Below are 25125 nucleotides of genomic sequence, written 5' to 3'. Positions count from 1 at the left end.
TTTAAAATAATTTTTCCCTGCTCAAAGATTTTCTGATGAAGGTGTTTATCCTAGGCATACCTGTCTGCTGGTGAAAGTCAGTATCCTAGAACTGGATTGAGATTTTCCTTTCAGTGTAGATGTTGTTTTTATTTTCGTTTGCTGTGACAGTCATCCCTAGCATAATTGCTGTGCCTGCAGAGAAGATGGGCATCTCTGACCTCTCAGATTCAGTTTCAGTTTGCCATGCTGCATCCAAGAGACACAACCCTTGCGTATTCCAAGCGATGTGGTTCTTTGGGTTACAGCCATAGATTTTTGGGTGCCAGAGTTACATTGCCAAATTGAAATGCTCCTCATGTATGTAGTTGCTTGGGATGTGTGTAACTCCCCCATTAGATGAAGTAGCCAGAAATCCATGGGCCACGCTGCCAATCATCTGCCATTTTGCATTCCCCGTGACTCTGTTTTGCTTACAAATTTTATTAACATAGACATGCCTTATTGGAAAATAATTAACATATTTTAATCTAACTTTGCTTTGCTTTGTTTTCTGCTTTTGGTATTTGCTAACAAATGGCTTTTTTCTTTTGGTTCTTTTTTAGCAGTTATGAGGAATGTTGGTGAGTTTTCTGTTTCTGGGAATATGAGAAGAGAATTCTCTCTCATCTTTTTTCAAACAAAGATTAATGTATTCATATACAGGAGGGTTTTCTCTCTCTTCCTATCTCTTTGTAAAATTCTTTGTCTCTTGGCCTTTGCTCATTTTGCTTCATGGAATGAATGCATCGATCACTGTGCTGCCCTGTAAAAATGATTGTCTTTTCCATTGTTAGCTTTAATGAACAGCTAATATTTTGCAAATATTTTTGATTTTTAGATGAGCCTGTTAATTGGAATTTTTCAGCTTGCTTTTTGTCTAAACAAAGATGTTTGAAGTAACTATTGAGGTGTTTTGAGTGAGTTACTGCTAGAGAGTAAAAGTCTTTTGTGGTTGTCACCATTTTAGTAATTGTCTGAGCTATATGATCTCACAATGGGTGTTGATGGTAAGCCAGTAGGTGCATATGGCTTAATGTATGAAAAGTAATGTGTTAGTTAATTTATATGTCACCTTTCTGCCTCATAGAGACTTTCAAGGCAATATAGATTCAGGTATTAACATGTAAAAATAAGTATATTTTAACTTCTTGAACAATGATAGCGTGATAACCCTCAGATGCCTCTAGATCTTATTCAGAGGCCTGCCAGAATAAAAATACCCCAACCTAGTCCAGTTAAAGCCAGGTACCAAGACTTAGAAATGACTTGAAGCTCTTTCCCTTAAAAAGTGGAGACTGGTTGTGATTGGTTGATTAGTGACATAGGGTAAATGGATGTGACCAGCAATGTGATCCACAAGTGATTCTGTTTTCTAACTTCCGTTTCCACCACTGCGATCCACTGAGCTTCTCTCCTAGTTTTGCAACTGGAGTACAAGGCATCTTCAAACATCATGGAAGGTGAAGTGTAGAGATCTGTAACTGGAGGGGGAAACCACTCTTAAGTTACAAGCCATTTTTATTATTTGTTTATGTGAAGAGTCCTTGAATAAAAAATGGGTTCTGTGATTTAATCCTAGCTCAGAGTAGACTCTGGCAATATTCAAGTTGTTAGGTGCTTCTGTTGGGATTTCCTAGAGGTGTATGTATGCCGATGCACACAGGGTCTGATTAATTCATTTTAGTGGGGAAAATAGGTTAGTACATGGATGGGAATATGCACACAGATACATAGATCTGCTCCCTCCAATATGGAAGGAAAGCAGCTTCTATGAGTTTATGTAAAGATCTGGATCAGGGCTCCATTTGGACTTTAAACTAGATCCTTTGAAAGTGACTGAAACTTACAAGCTGGGATCTCATATGGGGCTATTTAGTTTTCTTCTAAGGTTCTGTCCATTAGGGGAAAAGCTCCTCCTGCAGCCCATACTAATGAATCCATAGAATCCAACCTACTGTAAGTGCATGCAGTAAGATTGCATTTTTAAATGCGCAGATGTAAAATTGGTTTAAACGTTACTTCAGCTGACTATATTGTAGGCTACCAGGTCAAGGGGGAAAGGTTGTTTATATGTTTCTTAATGGGTTATGAAAACTACATTGATCCGAAAGCAATATCTGCATTAAAACAGTTGAGTCCAAACATTTTTTTCCATTTTAAACCCTGTAATTTCTTCCTGAACCACCCATTGTGTTAATTTTCATGTCCATCCGCAAACATGTAGATCGGATTGATGGGTTTTTAGAAATTATTTTTATACTGTAATTTGCAAGTGAAGGATGACAGCTGTTCATTAAAGCTGATGTGTGTGAACTTTCCTCTCATTTCCCTATAGATGTCTTTCTTTTTTCTTTTACCATGGGCTGAGCAGGCAACCACTATAAATATTTTGCTGCTACTTATATTCTAATTCTGCATGTCATCTCACTAGTATAAGAAAAGTAAATTTCAAAAACCGTTGATATTGTGCAGTGACCATCCCTATTGGGTCAGGATCCATAAGTATTTCTACCTTATGGATGAGAAGAATATGACCCTTAAAATAAGTGATCAGGAGGAAGATAAGCAACCAGAATCCTTTGAATGTTACCCCTGTCTTGCATTTTTAAATATTTCTGTTTGCTTAAGCGCTTCTCTGAAATAATTGCCTAAAATGTTTTCCAATAGTAAAATAAATACAGTAATAAAACTGTAAAAAATGAATGTCATTATCAGATTAAAAAGTAGCCACAGTATAATGGATGGAGAGCCAACAAAAGAGAGCCACTTTCAAAGTAGTCACAGAACTGAATCAACAGGAAGGCACATTTCTTCAAAGAGCTTTTGAGCAGCTTCTGTTCCTTAGTTCTTGCACAGCAAGCTCTGTGTATTGTAGCATCTCTGAGTGGTATATTTTTTTCACAGGCAGTTGCTTCAAAAGACCCCTGAAAGCATTTTTCGGATTTTAGATCCCTCCAAGTTAGTAACATTAAAGCTATTTTCTCTAGCTGAAAATGGAAAATGTAGAAACCAGAATCCTCCCCACATCATACCAGAAGCCACTATCAGCAGCAGAATCAGTTTCCACACAGTGCACTGGAGAGCTCCTTTAACAAAAAAAGAGAAAGTCATGGGACTCACTTGGCATGTGCAGCCTCATGCATTCCCATAACAGAACATATTTTTCATCTGACCTGTAAAGGAGCTGACACGCACTTCAGGGTTCTTTCTTTTTAAAGCTGCCCACTTGACAAGGCCGTAAGTTGTACAGGGAAGCCATTCCTTTCAGTTGCACTGTTCAGTCATTTAAAATATTTTGAAGAACCAGTTGCAGAGATGGGGGGGGGGGGGCACCTTACATTGTTCATTCAAAAAGTTTCCAGTGCTGTTGAGAGCCGCCATCATCTCCCAGACAAGATTCCCGCTACCCCCCCCCCCACCATCGTCTCATTTAGAAAAATACACACAAGATGTTTGATTTAGAATAGCGGTGCTGCTACTCTTCCACAGTGGTGACTTGCTCACCATTCCCTGGACTGCTAGAATTTTGTGCCCCTAGATCCCCCTCTTTTGGTGGTCCTCTAAATTTCACACCTGCCTTGTGTTTTGCTTTGAATAGAAGATGACAGCTGTTATACATTAAGCCATTCCTACTAATGACTTACCAAATAATAATACATGGTGGCTCTCTATAACAGGGGTTCCCAACACTTTCCATCTTGTGGGTGCCTTAGGAATTCAGATACCGGGGGGAGAGGACACAACAGTTAAAATGACTGCTCTAGCAGGCAAAACCAACCACAAAATGGCTGCCACAGGAGGCACAGCTGCATGCTCAAAGGAGGCCCAAGTGTGGGGGAGAAGAAAAACAATTTTAAAAATACGTTGGAAAAGAGGAATGAGAGAGAGAATAAAACCAACACAGTGGAAGCCACTGCCACTTATACAGTATTTTAATTTACTCAGCCAATCAGACTATCAGTGCTCTTCAGTACAAGAGCCTCACTTGGAGAGCAAACGAGAAGATATCAGTGGGTACAATGATGCCCTCAAAGACAGTGATGGTATTCAAATAATTTAACAACCTGTTCCGGTGGTGGGATTTAAATAAGTTAACAACTAATTGTTTACAAGCACCATTTTAACAACCAGTTCTGCCAAAGTGGTGCGAACCTGCTGAATTCCACCACTGTTCAGGGACCACTTCGGGAATCCCTGCTGTATAAGAGTAGCTGTCTCTGGGTTTTTACTAGTAGGTCTGCAAAAACTGTTGGGGTTTCAAGCAAGTGACAGGCCACAATATATTGCTGGTGAAGTCCATTCAGCTTCTCACCAGTTGTCATGTCTGTCTTAGGCTGAGCCAGAACTGTGCATTTCTCATGAGAGTATGAAGATGCTATCAAGAAATGAGTTAATGTTCTTGAGGAAAGCTTGTGAGCATCATTTTTCTAACTTTGTTCTAAACTGTGAGCTTTACAGCCCAATTTGTGGGGCAGGGCAAACAGGTTCACTCCAATACAGGTGCCCACTAGTAGAGGGGGCAGATACATGGATGGCCAGGAGCCATGCTGCTCCGCAGCACCTGACCTCAGAAACAGTCACCATTTCCCAGCCCCATCAGCACAAAACAATAACCCAGAATGGTGGGGCATTCCAGGGGTGTTCCTGGAAGTGGAGCCTACCTTAGTCAGCTTCCACCTGCCTTTCACCTGGCTGCACCCTTTTGGGTGGCGCAAGTACGGTTAAGCCAATGGGGAAATTCTCTGGTGGCTGGGTTCTTTTGTCTTTTTGGTACCTTCCCATGTTGCCCTAATGCCCTTTGGAGATGGTGTGATGGTGCAGTAGTGACACAGTTCCTGGCTGTCTGGAGCTCTGGATTGGGCTCTTAAAGCCAAAAAGAATATCAATTTGAAAAAAACAACCTGTGAGTGTGGAGAAATCCAACCAGATTTCCCACTTGTATATAAAAGAGGAGAAGAAGTCTTATTTGGCCACCAAGAAGACTATACTGGGTGGAGGAAGGGTGGAATCATAGGGCTTGCTTGGGTAAAAGCAAAGCTCAGTAAAGATGAAGGTTGATTTAAGATTAAGCAACAAAGCAGGTTAGATTCAGTCCAGTGGGTTTTACCTAGGAATCTACTGCAGTGGTGGCGAACCTTTGGCACTCCAGATGTTATAGACTACAATTCCCATCAGCCCCTGCCAGCATGGCCAATTGGTAGTCCATAACATCTGGAGTGCCAAAGGTTCGCCACCACGGTACTAGCACAAGGTTCAGGTATTTTAATTCAAGGATTGTGGATCATCCCTACTTTACTCTCCCCTACAAGTCACTTTCAATTCTGGGGAAAGTTCATGGCTGAGTTTGTGGGAGCTTTGTGTAGTAGCAGCCACATAGGTCATTAGGCTGTAGTGAGGAGGTGGAAAGTGGTGACATTTCCTCTTCCATCATTGGCAAGGATGGAACAACTAACTCCCCTCATTGCTGCAGCCTACAGAATTCTACATGTGAGTCTTACAACCCTGGGAATCAACTGTCCTGAGGTCAGAAATGGCTGCTAGATGGAAAATGGGGAAGATCTGTGTCTGTCAACTCCTTTCACTGACAGATCTGTGGCCCAACTAACAGCTTAGGGGCATGGGCTAGACTAACTTACTTTTGAAGCTCTTTATTGCAATTTTGTTCTCATGCGATGACAGACATTTGCTGCCTTTCTTCTGCACAACATCTGAGCATTCACTTGGTTGGCACAATGTGTATATCTGCATTCAAATGCTTTCATCAAATAAAAAAGTGCACCTGAGTCCTGCCAGAGTAGGCTGCTGTTAGTTTTTCACATTTAGCCTGTCAAATTAGAGAGGCGGTTGCTTGCGCTTTCTTCTTTTTCAGCATGATGAAAGAATACAGTTGCAGAGGGCATCTCAAAAGTTCATATTTAAAATTGATCATTTTCCCACCCTCTAGCACATCATCCAACTCCCAGTCAATAGTGTACATACCACAGGATATAATTCGAGCGAAAGAGATTATCGCACAGATCAACACCTTGAAAACTCAAGTTAGTTACTATGCAGAAAGACTTTCCAGAGCTGCCAAGGACAGATCAGCCAATGGACTTGAAAGAACACTTGCCATTCTCGCAGATAAGGTATGACAAACAGTAGATGGTTAATTTGTCCCATTGTGATCCTCTGTTTGCTTCACTGAGGATTCCTTTGAACTGTTCACCCATCTGAGCATTGTTTAGAGCACAGGTGTCAAACTCACGCCCCTCCAGATGTTATGGACTGCAGTTCCCATCATCCCCTGCCAGCTGGCAGGGGATGATGGGAACTGTCGTCCATTACATCTGGAGGGCTGCAAGTTTGACACCTATGGTTAGGCATTCTTGGGTCATTGTGCTACAGATGTGGAACACACCATGCAGCTTCCCAAACTTGAAATACTTTTTAAAGTTTGTCTGGACTAGATTTGGTGATCACAGTCCAGTTTTTAAAATGCTGTGAATTCAAAATGCATTTTAATTTGTGGTTAATTTTCACAGCACAGGAATGAATAGAGGTTCATGTGCTGCCTTTTCTATTACTGCCTTCCTTTAAAAAAATCTAATTTGTCCATTTCTATGTAACTTGCCTTCTTTCTTCACCCAAAGTGACTTTGTCTTCGTTTGTCTATTTGAAAGCAAGTCCAAGTAGAAATCATGCAGAAATAATTAAAAAGAAGAACATTACTCTGAACTGTGGCATGTGTGTGTATGTGAATACATAAGGATGTATTATTTTAATTCTTTCTAGACCCGGCAGTTGGTCACTGTCTGTGACTGCAAACTCTTGGCAAATTCAATCCATGCACTGAATGCTGCTAGGCCGGATTATATAGCTTCAAAGGCCTCTCCAACCTCTACAGAGGAAGAACAAGTAGTGCTAAGGAATGACCAAGACACTTTGGTGGCCAGATGGACAGGAAGAAATAGCCGGTCTTCTCTGCAGGTGGACTGGCATGAGGAAGAGTGGGTAGGTTTGCTGGTGACGGCCTGAATCACATTACTTCTGTAAGTCTTACTTTTGAGACATGTCCTTTACCTAAGAGTCAGGTAGGCTTTAGATGGCTTTTGAGGTGACTGAGAAATAGAGCTATAGCCTTGCTTTTCTTTCTATAGAAGCATTTTGCTTAGGGGGAAAATGGATTGCTTATCTGTAACTGTTGTTCATTGCAGGTGCAGAACCCCCATCAGTTTGACATGCAAGACCACCAAAAAAATAACCAGACTTATGAGTAGCTGTTAGAGGAAAACCAATTAGTTTTCTAGCAGTAAGCTTCATAATGTTAATTGAGATTCTTGTTATGAACAGTGCTGTGGAAAATATTCCACAATGAGCAGTTCCTACAGAGTGGGCTGAGCCTTTAAATTGCTGTGTTATGTCACATATAAAATAGAAATTTCATTAAAAACCTGTGAATACCATAAAAGTGGTATCCTAACCTGTAAATACCACAAAAAGGGCTGTTTGACTCTCTGCTATTCAATGCTAATATGAATACAGTAAACTATAGGCTTTTGCAGACAAGCATATAACAATATGCTGATTTTTCTGTAATAGAAAACAAATGTGTATCATTTTGTTGAACTAAAAACAGACAGTGTTTTTTTGTTTATCCTGAAGCCAAATTTAAAAGGCTTAACAAAGTGGTGAAATATGATGGAAAACAAGAGTTTAAACTGCATTTCATGATGTGCCTGTAAAATGTCTCCTCAACCAAGAATGCTAATGCTAGTGTAGTATTGACTTTGAAAGGTGGTGCTAGTAAGGTTTTGCTCAGCCAATCAATTATGTTGATTTTGCTTGATTTGGAACTTTTGAATTACGTCATCTGCTGTTTCACCTCAGGATTTGCCATTAGGTGAGGCAGCCCGTGCTTAATTTGTTATGTTTAATCCAAACAGCATCTGTCTATTTTTCCTCTTGCCTTTCTTGTTTTCCCAGGAAAAGGTTTGGGTGAATGTTGACAAAAGTCTTGAGTGCATTATCCAGAGGGTAGACAAACTTCTCCAGAAAGAACGTTTGCATAGTGATAGCAGTGAAGATGTTTTCCAGTGTGATGTCAGCAGTTCTAGCAAGAAAGGTAAACAGGATACTCGAGCATACTGGATAAAGCCAAAAGCCTTAAATGAGACCTCATCTTCATCATCCCTACCATCATCTTCATCCATATCATCCTCTGCATGCCATTGTCCCAGAGTCACAAGTGCGTAAGACAGACATGGCTTCTTCTGTCTCTTACTTCTGCTTTTGCTCTGCCTTGGCATATTTGCTTAGCCTCTTCTTCATTATACTCTGTATGATCGTTGTGGTATTTCAGCCAGGTGCCCTGAAGCAGCTTAGCCCTGGTCTATTCTGTGGCACTGATGTGATGTGCAGAGGCCTCCCTTCATATAGGTAGAATTTGTCGCACAGTTGGACAGTGGCTGTGGTCGAACAGTAAAATGGAATTGTGTAGCTCCTCCTGCTTGTATGGTGCCAAGCCTTTAAATGTTACCTCAGCAGCATGGACTGAAGCTGAGGAAAAGCAGCACCTGTGTTTCCACTGTAATACAGAGAGGACACCTTGGGGTGAGGGTCACAAGAGCCAGTTTATTCAAAACTAAGTCCCAAAGCTTGTGTTAAAAGGATTGGCTTGGGAAAATCTTACAGGTTGTATCCTCCTAAATTTAACAGGATACAATGGAGGAGAGGATAAATATGTAAGCCACTTTGGATCTCCATTGTAGAGAAAGGTGGGCTATGAAAGAAGCGAATACATAACTTTGGAATGGGATTTATTTATTTACAGTATTTCTACTTCACCTTCTCATGAGGACTTGAGGCAGATTACAAATCATGAGTCAGTACAGTCACCAGTGCATTAGGATTTTAGAAGTCTAGAACAATCAGAAAGAACTGAAGCATAACATAAGTATTAATATGTCACATTTAGTGGGACAAAATTATATAATAGGGTCCTACATATAATAGGACCTTAAGGGCAAGTGACAGCTTCATATTTTCTGTTTTGGTCATGGCTCAACTGTCTTTTGTCTTTTTGCCAGAGAGTAAAGCCTTTTTTGTTTTGTTTGGACTTCCCTCAGTGATCCATTCTTCTCACCTAATATTTTAATTACTGTTTTTATGTTTAATTGTCATTTTTATGTTTCAGTATGTCTTTTAGTTCTGGGTTTTTTTGTTTTAATGATGTGTTTTTGGTTGGTTTTTAGTGCTTTTTGAGGTGTGATTTTATATGTTTTAATTTGTTAGCCACCTTGGTGGCAGAAAGGCATATAATAAAATGATTACCGTTTTCCCTTTGGGTTTACAGTAGTCTTATACTTAGGCACTGAAAGCCACATTAAGTATTTATTCCGGATAGAATCAGAATTCCAATGGTTGTCTACTGCCATTCCATAATGCAAATATCATGAGAATGTGGTTGATGGTAGTCATTGATTTGCAGGGCAAGAGTTCTTACATGTTTTTGAATCTGCTGTCAGGTAAGATAGTTGAGGTGTGGTTCTGTTGAACCCAAGATGTTATTTTTGTCTCAAGAAGAGCTCCATGAACTCTGTTTATTTTGACAGAGAAAATGTACCTGAACTGGCTCTTGGTGGTGATGGAAAGTGTTGTCTAGCCACCACGGACTTATGGTGACTCCCATAGAGATTTCTAAACAAGAGATTATCAAGTGGATTGCAATTGCTTGCCTCTGTGTCATGATTCTGACTTCCTTAGTGGTATCCCATTGAAATACTAACCCAGGTCAACCCTACTTAGCTTCCAAGATTTGACAAGATTTCTCTAACATGGGCCATCCAGGGCAGGGTTAACTGGTACTTGCTTCCAAGAAAATGTGATTTAAGATAGGCTTGTTCATCTAGCATTATTCTTGAAGGGAAGAAAGCAAAAGATCATTATTCCAGTATTTTCTGTTGAGAGAGCAGCATATTGAATGGAGCGAGAGGTAGTACTCAGAAATGGAGCCAAGGAAATGGCATCTCTAAACAGTATAGTTACTGCAGGAATCAGACGTATTTTTCTGGAAACGTTCAGAGCAAATTTGGATGTCTTTGGAGTATACCTGTATCTTTGAAACACTGCACATATATACTCGTGATACTGACACATTAGAAATTTGCCCTAGAAAATATAGATTTAATCCTGTTCTTTTCCTCACAGCATCTGTGGACATTGAACTTTTCTGTCACAGCAATATGTCACCTTCAGTAGGAGGTTATATTAGAACAGAACAGCACAGTAGTGAAAAATCTGTACATTCCACATGCTTGCATGATATGTCAAAATCATTTCCCCCTACAATAACATGATTTAGGAGATAAACTTTCTTTTGCATACCCTCTCTCCATTTCTTTTTCTTATTACAACTATGTCTGATTTCACAATCATTTCATGTAATTATAGTTGAATATACTTCTACCTGAAAGAAAATTGATGTTTATTTTACCATTTTTGGAATATAATTCAATGTAGTGTGATCTGTTGTGTCTTTTAATATTGAGACGCAAGAGTTGTGTGAAACAGCTTATGTAACGTGAACATTAGTAATGACTTTTCTGTTTGCAGACAAAAGTTGAATTTATGAACTTGATTTTTATGAAGGACTTCTGTATGAATATATGTGTGTGTGTATCTACTGGATGAATATATTGATCTCTTTACAAAGTTCAGGTTAAATTAATTGAAATTAATTTAATTTAGTTAATATTTGCTAAATATGCCTATTGTCTTGTTCAGGGGTCCGCAGCCTTTTTCAGCTTGTGGGCATAGTTGCAATTCTGAGACCGCATGGTGTTTCAGCAACAAAATGGCTCCCACAAAATGGCTACTGCAGGAGGTAGAGCCAGCCAAAAAATGATTGCCATAACTTTACTGCGGTGAGACAGTGCAGATCCTTGTGCTGCAGTGGTAGTTGCTGCCAAAGCAACATTTTAAAAAGTCTACACCGCCAATTAAATCTCCAGTAATCTAATCAGAAGCCTTGCTGGGCAAAAGCTCTAGCTGGTCCCACCCACCTCCTAAAAACACTTGGCAGGCTCCCGAAAAGGTGTTGAAATCCAAGCAAGCACCTGGCTAATGATACTGTCGTACTAATATATCCAATATCCAATTAACAAACAATTAGAATATAAGCTTTTATACTGTGTGAAACATTACAACATATAAACAATACACACACAGGCTTATTATTGTGTGACAATTTACACAAAGATTCCTAAACCAAACTGTCCCTCTTCAAAGGGCTCATTCCAACAAATTAACATAAACAGTGTAGTGTGTACATGTTCTGTCATTCCCCAGTTGTTGAATGACTTCGTGAAACCTTCACAGTTGCCAGTTATCCTGTGAAATATTAAGAAATAATTATGGTCTAAACCCATTTCAGAAACAATATGTTAATAATACAAAATGAATGGAGTGAAACTTACTTGTAATTCTCCCAAACATCCTTTTCCAAAAAGACTACCAAAAATCCTTAAGGTTCTTTTATGCAATGCTGTACAAGAACTGGCTCTCCTGTAAACCAAAAAAATATATAAAGATTGTATCACTAGAGGAGTTTGCTTTTGTGGAAAGAAAAAGATAAAGAAAAGAAGAATTACCAGGATAGAGACTCTGGCCTGATGCTCTGCTTTGGTCTCAATACTTTCGATGGTCACCACACTCGAGACCTCTTGTCTAGTTCATCAGATAGGTATATTGAATGTTTGGACAATTGATTTCTGACAATTCAGTCCACAAATACCTATCAGTTATATAGCATGAGCTGTAGATTACAACATAGTAAAAATAGCCTTATTATAGATTCAGATACCTTTATTGGAACTATATATATAAATATTTATTTACACACACACATATATATATAAAATCTTATGTGGCAGGATTCTCAGGAAATTTATCAAATGTTATCTAATCACTTTTTGGTTAAGCACTATTGGAAGACTGAATCCGTATTTCTTAACATTGACTTTTGTGTTCAGCATAGTTCTAATGTATATTTATATTTTATGCTATGTGTAAGGTGACCAGATGGTCACCTTTCTGACCCGGGACGGGGAAGCGGCCACAGAAGCGCACAGGCTTGTGGGGCTTGCCGTTTGCTGCCCTGTGACAGAGCGGCAAACGGCAAGCCCCAGAAGGCCATGCGCTCCTGCAGCCGGGCGCATGGGAGGCTGCCGCACTGCCTTACGCCCCCAAGGCAGCGCAGCAGCCTCCCAAAAATCGGGACAATTTGTAGAACCCGCGGGACGTGGGACAAATTGTCCAAAGGCGTGACTGTCCCGCCAAAAGCGGGACGGCTGGTCAGCCTAGCTATGTGTGTTAATACTAATTTTCAAATTTTAGTCAAAGTACCTTCAGGTGCAGTGCTGCTGAAAATATTCTTTAAAATATTGGTTGTCATTATTTACAAAGTGATGTTTTGCCAATGGCTGTACCATGTACCATCTTACATATAGCCATGAAAAAATATATAAATAGTTTCAGAGAGGAAACATGATTATGAAATATAGGTTCTAAATTTGCTTGAATTCCAGAATGCTTCCACAGAATCCTGTGGAATGCAACTTCCTTGCCACTGCTCTTCCACTGCTGCCCTAAATACCTCCCAAAATGCATTTTGTGTGGGGAGATAAGCAATCCCAAATATTAAAAATAGTTTGGCTGTTGACAGACCAGAGGCACAGCTTTCTTCCAAAGTCCCAAACTGCTTTTAAACTGGAGAAAATGTAACAGCACTTCTTAGCATTGTTGGGAAGGGATGCTGAAAGAGATTATTTTGTGGGAAGACAAATGCACATATTCAGTATTCCTGTATGGTTTGGGACATGGGTGTTTTTTGGCATCAGCTGTTCTACTCATGAATGGAAATTGGATTCAGCCTTTTTTGAACCTCAGCAGTTCTAGAAAATATGGCCTGGACATTTCTAGAATAATATAGTGAACCTCAGGGTAATTTCATATCTTACACGGATATGGGCTTGTGATAGAGTATGTATTTCCCAGAGATGTCATGGTCTGTGTGCTCTCTGATAGGCATAGGCATAAAATACATGTCTTCATAAAATGTTGGATGTATTCACACTTGGCATTTTTAGGTGTATGCATAAAGAGCTTTAAACCTAATAAATGTCATCTGTAAACATGTACTTTAGATTACTAAATGCGCTTCATGTCTGTTCAAGTCCTTCTGTTCTGTTTATCTGCTTTAATGCAAGCCATTAAACTGGTGGTCCTCAAACTGTGTTTGTAGCTCATGCAGCAGCTTCTGGTTCACCACAGAAATTTATTTTTGTCCACCATGATAATCTCTTCTCCTCCAAGAGCTGGATCCTATGAAGTGTCAGACATTCGCTGAAAGGGATATTTCCCAGTAGTCCATTTTGGATTTCAAAAAACTGATGCCCAAGATTGGGGTACCTGTTCAAACAAAAAGCCACGTGGATGATAGGGGAGACATGGCAGAGGGTGAATTGGGCAAAATCACCACTCCTGGTTCATCTACCTCCTTCTGGTACAAGAGGCTCTGCTGGCGTAAGAGAGAGAAGAGATTTCACGCATCTTTTCTCCTTCCTGTATCCGCTTGTGGCCTTTTATCCACCCAGGTTCCCTGAGCCCTGGCACCAGATTTTCATGAGTAAAAAGGAGCTGCTGGAGAAGGCACAGGTTTATGAGTCCCTTCCGTTTTTGCTATGTAGGATCCAACTCTTAGTTTCTGGAAGAATTTATGTGCTTGTTATAACATCCTTATGACAAGTGTATGGGCAACAGAGCACAAGTAGGAGGAGAAGTGATCCATGGGACGGTCTGCCTACAGTGGTAGTCCAGTGGGTCAAAAAAATTTGATAATCCCTGTACTGAGCCTTTCAGTTGCCTATGTTTACAATGTGTTGCTGCCCCTTAATCATGCATGTTGCACCTCCATTTTTGTGCAGATTGCAGTCCCACTCCTGAAGAGTCAAGCCCAGGTATGTGTTGTTTTTTTTTACCCATTCATGCCTTCTATTTTTTAAAAACAATTCAGAAACAATATTCTAATTTGCATTTAGCACAAAGGAGATTTGCTGAAGCTGTGCAGTATTCCACTGACATATATTCCACTGGGTATTTTGCTGCCAGATTAATAGTTTGGAACCCTGAGGCCACAAAATACAAGGGAAGTAATGGAGTAACTGTCTTTACTGTCTTGTTATTGTCTTGTCCTTTACACATTGTGGTTATGTGACAGGGAGCCATTTTAAAGCTTGCTGCTTAGGAAAGCAGTCACAGACAGCTGCTGCTTGTTTGATTAAAGCCAGTGTCCTCCACTTAACTTTCCCATATTTGCTAGTGGTTGAAGAGAGGTGGTAAAAGTGGTTTTCTAGCACATGTAGGCAGAAGCTGGGCATAATCCATTCAGATGCCATAGGACTTCAGTGGCTACTCCATGTCTCCCACGAATCGTGTTTATATAAATTAACAGGAAGCAGTCTGAAGACCAGAAATTGGAAACAGCTTGCTTGTACTGGTGAAATGATGGCATTTTAAACATCCTTGTTATTGTTCATATTTCGCTGGCATTTTTCAGGATACAGAGTATGAAGTGCTCAATAATGGTAATCCTATTTCTCCCTACAACAACCCTGGCAGCTGGGTGAGGTCAATGGTACCCGTGAGCCTCATGGTGATATCCAAACCCAGTAGTTTGTTTTGTTTGTACCCTTTCATTCTTTTTATTGCTGTCTCAAATATGATGTAGGTTCTGTAGCGTTTCTGAAGTACTTGATGTTTATTTTTCAGAGATTCTTTAATAAAACATGTTTATTGATATACTCTCTATGTGTGTATTAAGCTAGTTTCTGTTTCTTTTAGGCATCTAGTTAGGAACTAACTATAATTACTTTGAATTTCAGTCCTTTTCACAGGACTGTTTTTAATAAATGTTTGTTAATTTCCATCTGATGGAAAAACAGTCCCTGAGAGACTATTCTTAGTTGCTTTAAAAAACCAAACTTATTTTTTCTATGAAAAGCTCTTCAAAGCAAACAGATTTGTCAAAGAATAATCTTTATTTTTTATTGTAAAGATAGATATCTCTGTTAGAATACCAGACTGTTTTGGAAAATCTGTTTCATAAAAAAGAGCTTTCCTGTTGTTTAAGTAAGCCAACTATGCACTGAGAATTAGAGCCAAATAACCTTCCCGGATTTATTTTGTGGGATTCTCTGTCTATATGATGGAATATGTGTTTGCACTGTCTCCTTGCTTTATGATATTCAAAAAATAAGTTTCCATAACTGTCCTTTTTTTGGATGGTTGTCAAGGAATATGAAGTAGTAATTCCTCGAAACCTTAATCAAAGTCCGTGGCAGTTACATTCTGATATTTGTGGTAACTTTTTTCTGTCTCAGTTCAGTTCAGTTCTTCATTCTTTATATGGCACAAGCTGATAGTGACTTAGTTTCAAGGTAAAAATGTTTTGTTCTACGTCCACAATAAAATTGATTAGAAAGACTAATTTTAAATAAAAGGGCCAGTGTGGTATAGTTAATGGGTGTCAAACATGCAGCCTGGGGGGCAGATCCAGTCCCTTGAGAGGGCTTATCAGGCCTGAGAGCCAGTAAAGGCAGCCCCCACCTCGAGGGCCAACCCAATCAAGTTGCATTTATGTAATATCCAGACGAGTTCAACCCCCCTAGTTAAGACTGTTGGACAGGTTTGAATCCCACTTGTGCCATGGGTGACCTTGGGCTAGTCATACTCTCAGCCTAATCTACCTCACAGGGCCGAGGTAAGGGTAAAATGGAAGAGAAGAGAATGATGTAAGCTGGTTTGGGTCCCCATTGGAGAGAAAGATGGGACATAATTGACTTAAATAAAATAAATAAAAACTAAAAATTAAATAAATTTAGCCCTCATTTTTAAGTGCAGTAAGATCTGTACATATATTTAATGGTTCAATTCTAATGCTCCATTGTGTATTACACTGCTTCTTGCAAGCCAAATGTCAACCTATCCTTCTCTAAGGTAAACAGATTAGGTTTTTCCATTCCTTCCTCAAATATTAGAGTTTATTTCTAAGTCCTTTGTGTTACATTCATTTTTTGGATCATACTATATATCGTTTAGGATAAAATAAAAAAGGCCCACTTGGAAAAATGAACACCTGAATTAATGAGCACTTTTAAAAACTAATAGTCTCATATTTTTGGTTTGGTGCAAATGTCACCCTCTTGGTCTGTAGTAGAGAAAGTAGAAGTGGACTGTCACTCCTTCCTTCCATGTGGAACTCCACACTGCCTTCCCTTGGCTGTATTAACTACAGTGTAGCATGGTACCAGTGTTAACCATGGTTAATGCTAGCTAGAATTATCTTACACCCAGTGTATTTTAGATTGTTCCTTTCTTCAAAGTTGACTGTAAAATGCCCAAAGTTTTTATTGCCGTTTCACTCTCTTTCCTTGTCAACATTGTAGGTGAATGGAGTGAGGCTCTTTACCCACTGCTGACAACGCTCACAGACTGTGTGGCCATGATGAGTGACAAGGCAAAGAAAGCAATGGTCTTTCTCTTGATGCAGGATAGTGCACCTACAATCGCTCTTTGCTTGAGCCTTCAGTATCGTCGAGATGTTGTCTTTTGCCAAACCGTAAGCCAGGAAGACGTGCTGTACTCATTGGTTATACTTGGCATGTGTTTATGACTATGAGAGATTAAGTTTGAAACCTATGACAGAGGGCAGAGGAGAAAAAGTGGGCTTTTTTGGGAGAGGAGAGTATCTGTTAACAAAGGATACTTGGCAAATGTAAAAATTGTGGCCTGTTCATGAGATGGATTAAACTGAGTTTCTTTTGAAGAGTAATAGCTTTATTTCATAACGTTATGGAAACAACAGTAAACAGTAAGGCAGTTAATATCTTGCTGAGGAGAATATAATACTCATTGACAGTTGAAGTGACATCAGAAGGAGGGGCTATTTCTGGACATTCAGAGCAAACAACCCCTTCCCTCCATAAACAGTAAGCATTCTATGCTAATTAGGCCTCATTCCTTTTTCCAACAGAGCCATCCTTAGAACCACTGCACAGGCACTCCTACACTCTCACACTACACAGAAGAGAACATGCTGCGGTACCTCTAGCACACCTAGGATTGTTGCTGGAGTGCCAACCCCCTATCCCAATACACATAGCTAAATGCTACCTTATGCAGTTTTTGTTCGAATAGGGTATTCCACTTCATTTCATTTATTAAATTTCTAGGCCGCCCCTCTCCTTGCAGGCTCGGGGTAGCTAACAACGTAATATACACTATAAACTGAAATACGATATTTAAAACAGTTCTATTTTACACTAATTTACAAAAAAACAACACAAAATGGCAATGTCATTTACAGATTTACCTAAAAATACATCATGATACTTTTCCACAACAACAAATTAGGTTTAGGTGGAAACTATATCTATCTAAATCGATCAGCCTAGACAACAACTAATACACTGTGCCCATTGGCCAAAATCCAAAACAATTAAGTAAACAATACAGGTGATTTTAATGTAGAAAAGTGCAAAGTGCAGCGCCAACATAGGAAAACAACACACAGAACAAAACAAGCACTTGAGAGATAATCTTCTATTCCTATGAACAGTACCTAATATTACTTAATTCCTATATAGTTGTATAATGTCTATTAGATGTTCCAAGTATCAAGATAAAGGATAAATAAGGTAAGCTCACAGTCCAAATTTATAGCTTCCTCAAAGCAGTTTCTTTTCTTGGCAGTTAATGCCTGTGTCATGACTTCCAACTGTCCTGTGATAAAATTAACAACTTGGGATTTCTCCCATTCAGAACTCCCGCCTAACTGGCAACTGGATCAACAGGATATGTTCCGTGGTTTATATACAAGTTTCACAGAGTCTTCATTAGTCAATAATATCTATAGAGGCCAGGCTCAATTTAGGAAGGTCTAATTATACAAACAATAAATCACAGTCGGTGGGATCCAAAATTTTTAATAACAGGTTCCAATGGTGGTGGGATTCAAACAGTGGCGCCGCCGCACACACGCACCTCCAGTCCCTATTGGGCAGGGAGGTTGCTTTAGTGACCCCTTCTCGGCACTCAGGAAAAATTAGTAACTAGAGAAGTGGTGAGAACTGGTTGGATCCCACCACTGATCACAGTAGAACACTATTCAGAATATACATAGAAAGATATTAAAAAGTTCCAAAGCTGGTCATACTTACAATTATCAAGGAGTTAACCTGTATATGTAAAGTAATATTAGGAATAGAGGATTGTCTCTAAGTGCTTGTTTTGTGCTGTTCTTCTGTGTTGGCACTGCACTTTACACTTTTCTACATTAAAATCACCTGCTTTGTTTACTTACCGGTAATTATTTTGGATTTTGGCCAGTGGGTATAGTGTAATAGTTGCTTTCTAGATCCTTCACGTTGCCCACATGTTGTACTTAAATCAACCACCACCAATAGGATAACTCACCTATAATAAAGTGAAAGTGAAATAAATAAACTAAAATCATTAAAATAAAATACAATAACATAACATAAAATGGAGTAAAGTGAAGGAAAGGCCCAAAGCTGGTAAGACGCTGCTGCCTCAACCATATGCCTGGTGGATCAGATCTGTCTTGCAGGTACCACTGAACTGTAACAAGTCCCGCAGGGCCCTGGTTTCACTCAACAGAGCGTTCCACCAGGTTGGGGCCAGGGTTGAAAAAGTCCTGGCCCTGGTTGAGGCAAGCGGAATCTCCTTCTAATGTGCTTGGATTTCATTCTTTCCAACAAGGTTGCAGTGAAACAGATCTAGGAAGGAACATATGCGATGGGAAAACCTGGAAACAGGGTGATTACAGGTTTACAGCACAAGCTCAAAAAACTACAGGTTTACAGAACAAGTTGAAAAAACCCTTCTCGCATTTGGAAGCCAAGGCAGAGGAAAACCCGCAAGTAGAAGGAGCCTAAGTTTGATCGTCAGGGTTCTTTTGCCAGTAAGCGTCTTGTTTTAACACCAAATGCATTAAAAACCCACAGAAGTGTTTGCACTTGTGTGTTCCAAGTGACACGAGAGTTTTGAATGCCTTGGATAGCAGCCTTCATATATATCATTTCTGTATTCTCTTTTGCAGCTTACAGCCCTTATTTGTGGCTTCATTATCAAGCTGAGGAACTGCCTGCATGAAGACGGATTCCTGAGGCAGCTCTACACCATTGGCCTGCTGGCACAGTTTGAAAGCCTTTTGAGCACTTATGGTAAAGAACCATCTCCCCACCCACAAAATGGGCGAGGGCGCAGGGCTCGGTTGCGTGCACCCAGGGACATGGGTGACCCCATGTCCCTAAAGGCCGTACACCTCTGTCAATAAGCATGCCAGGTCATTTTTGAACTACTGAATTCTCTGTCTGTCCATGCTTTGGAATATGGCATCCATATAAGATTATACATGTCTTGCTATCTAGCAACAACAAAGTTTGAAAAGGAGCGGTGAAGCATAGTTACATTTTAAACTAATAAATACAACAATGTATAACTTTATGAGTAGTACAGTTATATGCTGATAAATCTGACCCAAACCCAATGAATGGTACAATCAGCACTGACCAGTGGGGCTTTCTGGAGAAGCAGCTTCCTCTGTGTTTTACATAACAGACCAGATTTGAAACATTAGGAGGGTGCTCAGGAGGTTGCTGGCTTCACCGAAGCACAAGCAGACTTTCACTGGTACAACAGAGCCTTCCTGCCTTCTCCTGTCTTCTGCAGCATCCTCCACACAGGTGTGCCTGAGGGTCAGGGGACCCTTGGAGACAGTGTAAGTAGGCTACTGCATAATAGGGTGCCCCCTGGAGAGGAAGGTCTATGAATACTTTAGGAGCTCCCTTCCCACTTGCAAGCAGAAATGGCTTCCAATTGGAGCAGGGCACTCTGAATCCAATGAGGTTTCTTTAAAATGTCAAAAATCCCACAAGGCATTAAATGCACTTCAAGTAGTTCTTTGATTGGTGTCCTTCTTTCTAATAATGACAGTGACTTTGTACATTTCAAGCCACTTTTCTTTTTAATAGGAACTGGAGATCAGCCAAATTTTCATGAACTAGTTTAGGAAAACTTATCATTTGACGTATTTAGGAAATTGACATATTTAGGAAAAATGTGTCACTGAGACATATTTTGGGAGGTGTAAGGGCGTTTCATGAGTAAATTAACCTAATATGAATTCATTTGAGAAAAAATAGTTATAGACTTTTTCAGCATTCTCAGTCTATACATGGGCACATGGTTTTAGGAAAAAATTCACTTATAGCTGAGATATATGGGAAGCATTGTATGAGTAAATTAGCCTACTGTGAATTAGTTAGGGGGTAAATTCAAATAGACTGAATTTTTCAACATTCTCAGTTCATAAATGTGCACATGGTTTATAGAATGAAACTCTAGAAAATATTGAGCTTATCAAGAGTATATTTAACATCACTGTCTTTAAAATTAATCTCAAAGGCTGATGCTGAATTTATGTGCATTTCCTTGAAAACAAGATTATTTGAATTCCAAGAAACTTGCTTCAAAGAAAAAATGATTAGAATATTTTATTTATTTGGTTGTTTGATTTCTGTATCGACCCTCCCCATTTCGGTCTCAGGGCAGTTTCCCACAGACCATGTATAACAATATACTATTCCATATACCTGAAAAATGTATGCTACATTCAGCTCATAAAAATTCAATCAGTTAAAGCTGTGCAATACAGGTACCCGATGACAGTAAAAGTGAAGATCAACAAGGACTAATTGAAGGGTCAAATGGAGGGGGAGGCCGAAGATGGTAACCATTGCCGCTTCAACCATACATCTGGTGACCTTACAGGCCCTATGGAACTGCAACAGATCCCAAAGAGCCCTGGTCTTATCAGAGCATTCCACCAGTTCAGGACCAGGTCCCAAAAAGCCCTGGTCCTCATTGAGGCAAGTCAGACTTCCTTTGGGCCAAGGACCACAAGTAGCTTTTTGTTGATTAATTGACGTGTCCTTAGAGGGACATAATGGGAGTGATGGTGCCCTGAGTATATTGGCCCCAGACCATTTAGGACTTTGTATGTTAGTACTGGAATCTTGAACTTGATCTGGTACTCCGGTGCAGCTGGTGGAGCACAAATTGAATACGTGCCCACCACAAGGTTCCAGTAAGGACCCTCACTGCTGCATTCTGAACTAGCTGGAGTTTCAAGAGTAGGCCCAAGTGAAGCCTTGCGTAAAGAGAGTTACAGTAATCCAGATGTGCTGCTGGCAGGTGTTAGCTAGGGTATGGCCAGAGTTGAGGTAGGCAGCAAGTGAGCCATAGTCAAGACAGGCCGGAATCAGGGCAGGCGGCAGGCAAGGACGTGGTCAAGACAGTCTGAAGTCAAGGCACAGGCAGGAGATCAGGCAGGCACGCTGAGAGTTGGAGGTCAGAGGAAGACCAGGCATGTGGAGCTTACCAGGAAGTACATTCGTTGCACTTAGGCTGAGCCAAGCCCAAGGCCGGGTTTATATAGCTAATGAGGTTGGGATCCTGCAACAGCTCTTCAGATTCAGATGCCTCCATCTGGCAGAGCCTTCTACCATATCTTGTAGCAATGTGAGTACATCTCCTTTGACTCTGCAGCTATAGCCTCTGTCTTTGCCTCCTTTGAGCAGCTAGCTCATTACTGGCTCTGCTGTGATTCCTGAAGGCTCTTGGAACATGTTAGAGTCACTGTGTACAGTGTGATGCACTGCCCGGGCTACCACATCTGTTTTTCATGTTATTAGTGTGTTCCAAGTCACACTTTCGCTGTATAACAACAACAAAATCTTCTCCCATTTGTCATTTAGGTGAAGAGCTGGCAATGCTAGAAGACATGAGTTTGGGGATAATGGACTTAAGGAATGTAACATTTAAAGTAACTCAGGCCACATCAAGCGCATCTGCTGACATGCTGCCAGTCATTACAGGAAATCGGTAAGAATAAACTGGTGGGAGGGAGAGGTTGTGAAAGCAAGTCCTGTCCTTTTCTATTTGTACAGAACCACCAATCCTGATTTACATGTTTTCCCCCCTTCTGCTTTAAATTAGTGATGGATTTAATGTGAGAATTCCATTGCCAAGCACCTTATTTGATGCGCTGCCTCGTGAGATTCAGAGTGGCATGCTACTGAGAGTTCAGCCTGTACTCTTCAATGTGGGGATCAATGAACAGCAAACCTTAGCAGAGAAGTACATATAATTGTCTTTTTAAATGCTTTGTACATAACTGTGCTTAAATAGTTCTGGTGGGTTTTCTGGGCTGTGTGGCTGTGATCTGGTGGATCTTGTTCCTAACATTCATAAGCCTTCAACAGTACATTGTGCTTAAATAATTTATTTTTGCTCTGGAAGTGTTTTAAGTAATTAGTAGGATAATCCAGTTAATTACCTTTTGGTTATTCAGATGATGCCTTGGGAATAAGTGGAGTGAAGACAAGTAACCTGTTCAAAGCCTTCCTCTTTATTTAATCAATATTGGTTGTTTATTTGTCCTTTTCTCATTCTGTGGGTTTTTCTTCAACTTTACGATCCCTCTGTTGTATAGGATCTGGCCAAAGTAGTATTAAGGGTAAAGTATTGATCAGCTATGGGCTTTGAGTCATTGCTGGGGATATCATTGAATTCCATTATGAGTGAACAGATTTTTACTGTATATATCACTGGGATTTAATTTAAATCAACAAATTATAATCGTGATTTAAATCACTAGTTAGTAAACTAGGTTCAAATCATGACTTTCTACGCTCTTGTATGGCCTGCTGCCATTATAGTTTTTTTTCCTCCTGAGAGAGAATAATATAGTAAACCTCAGGCTATACACACAAAGAGCCCAAGACTTGTGGAATGTTTTGTTCAAAAGATTTTCCTTTCATTTTTGCTGCTTTCCTCTGCTTCCTCACACTTAGTTCCTTGTGCAGATCTAGTCCATTCCAAACAATCTTCTGTTCACTGAACTTCTTGAAACTTAGTACTGAAGAGGTAAATAGTTGATTCTGTGTACATAAGTTTTCAAAATAGCAATGGGATTAAGATATTTTTCTCAATTCTGTATGTTTATTTTATAACATTTTTTCTGTGGATAGGAGGCTTGTTATCTCTGCAGACACAAATTTACAATTTTGAGAACTGCAAAACCTAACATCTGTAATAATAACTTCTGGATAGAAAAAAAACTCCCTAGAATAGTCCTACAGGAACCTCTGGAAGAGCATGATATTGTGAATGGATTAAGAGAATTCATTTACCAATTTTTTAAAAAATATTGCATAAAAATACAGCCTCATGCCACATAATTAAACAGTAATCCTTAATCCATGACAAATACATTTGGACTATAATGTGTCTTAAATAGAAAACTATCTTTATATAGATTTTTTTCTCAAAAAGCATTTCATTTTAAAAATACAATTTAAATTTTAAAAGACTTTTTAAAATCATAGATTTTTAGCCACCCTGACATTGTTTTTGAGTACAGATTCTATCAATTAATCGTAACTGATGCGCTGGCAATTGAGAACTGGTCTTGGGGAGAAAAAAACGGTATTTATTTTTCTAATGTTCCATATTTGATCTTTAAAGGTTTGGGGACACCTCATTACAAGAAGTGATTAACATGGAAAGTTTAGTGCGATTGAATTCCTATTTTGAGCAGTTCAAAGAAGTTTTGCCTGAAGATTGTAAGTATAAATTAATATCCCATATGTTGGAATTTCACTTAAGCCGTGAGATTTCTGCAAAGGTCAACAACTAGTGCTTCCTAAATGCACTGGGATATTCTGATATCAGCAAATCCTGGATCTAATCAAGGGGGGATTTATAGGATTTCAAATGAAGTTATTAAATAAAAGACTAGGGAGGTTGATCTTCTCTCAGTTTCATGGCACCCTAATATAATGCCTTAAAAGACTGGCAATATACAAAGATTCAAGCTTCATGTCACAGCTGAAGTCCTGTTTGTTTAAACTGGATATTCCCCCAATCACATATAAATTGAACTGTGGGTGATCCAATTTTAAGGTGATCCAAAGAAACATGAAGCATATGGAACTTTTTCATCCACTGTTTACTCCTCCATGTCTCCTCAGTTCACAGTCCTTTTTCCTAGCTGGGCTATTATTGGAAGGACAGTGGTGAAGTTTATTGTGGACATGAGATAGTGAGACCCTCCCTTTTAGTTTTTAACATGCCTCCCCACTCTAGCTTGACATATAATTGGAGTCGATTGGGTATAAACTTATCTGCCACCATCTTGTGTAATTTGAATTTCAGTGAAGAACAGGAGTATAAATATCTACATGTTGTGAAACTGATAAAACTCAAAATAAGATCTCACCAATTCCAGGAACAAGTCAGATACTTCCAAGAACCCTTTCCTCTGCAATGTGTTGTAAGCAATTAATGTTTAAAATGATGTTTAATGTTCCACAAAAAGCCCAATAAATTAGTAATAAAATAGTGATTAAGAGCAGTGGACTAGTAATAAAGTAGTGATTAAGAAGAAGAAGAAGAAGAAGAAGAGTTTGGATTTTTACCACCACTACCCTTTCTCTCCTGTAGGGAACTCAAAGTGACTTACAATCTCCTTTCCCTTCTCCCTCCCCCACAACAAACACCCTGTGAGGCGGGTGGGGCTGAGATAGCTCTGTAGAGCTGTGACTAGCCCAAGGTCACCCAGCTGGCATGTGTTGGAGTGTGCAGGGTAATCCAGTTCCCCAGATAAGCCTCCACAACACAAGTGGCAGAGTGGGGAATCAAACCTGGTTCTCCAGATTTGAGTGCACCTGCACATAACCACTATACCACTGCTGCTCCCAGTGGACTGTAATCTGAACAACCAGGTGTGATTTCCTACTCTTCCACATGAAACCTGTTGAGTGACTTCGAACTCTTTCAACCCTACCTGCCTCACAAGGTGACTGTTGTCGGGAGTGGAAGGGATTGTGTTTGTAAACCTTTGAAATTCCTTAAGATGGAGAAAAGCAGGATATAAAAACCAATTCTTCTTATCCTCTAAGAACTAGAAACTATCTACTG

At 39.7% G+C, this 25125-nt stretch overlaps 1 protein-coding gene across 13 annotated transcripts in view; it reads left to right on the top strand.

The window, feature by feature from the left end:
• The window catches only part of INPP4A (inositol polyphosphate-4-phosphatase type I A), a 93848-nt gene that overhangs the window by 57665 nt on the left and 11058 nt on the right, over positions 1-25125 (top strand). For 6 of the 13 annotated variants that reach the window (XM_048493193.1, XM_048493188.1, XM_048493189.1 and 3 more), the window contains exons 14-23: positions 585-602; positions 5966-6149; positions 6796-7014; positions 7987-8248; positions 13986-14018; positions 16506-16678; positions 19181-19304; positions 21900-22026; positions 22141-22281; positions 23671-23768. In XM_048493193.1, coding sequence (XP_048349150.1) covers positions 585-602; positions 5966-6149; positions 6796-7014; positions 7987-8248; positions 13986-14018; positions 16506-16678; positions 19181-19304; positions 21900-22026; positions 22141-22281; positions 23671-23768 — 1379 coding nt within the window. The remainder of the gene's footprint in view (positions 1-584; positions 603-5965; positions 6150-6795; positions 7015-7986; positions 8249-13985; positions 14019-16505; positions 16679-19180; positions 19305-21899; positions 22027-22140; positions 22282-23670; positions 23769-25125) is intronic. The other 7 variants (XM_048493197.1, XM_048493195.1, XM_048493198.1 and 4 more) reach the window with 6 other exon arrangements.

The sequence above is a fragment of the Sphaerodactylus townsendi genome, linkage group LG04 (genome assembly GCF_021028975.2).
Source record: "Sphaerodactylus townsendi isolate TG3544 linkage group LG04, MPM_Stown_v2.3, whole genome shotgun sequence".
In the NCBI taxonomy this organism is placed as follows: Eukaryota; Metazoa; Chordata; class Lepidosauria; order Squamata; family Sphaerodactylidae; genus Sphaerodactylus; species Sphaerodactylus townsendi.
The sequence above is the reverse complement of the archived record's forward strand: the minus strand, read 5'-3'. Positions and strand labels throughout refer to the sequence as shown.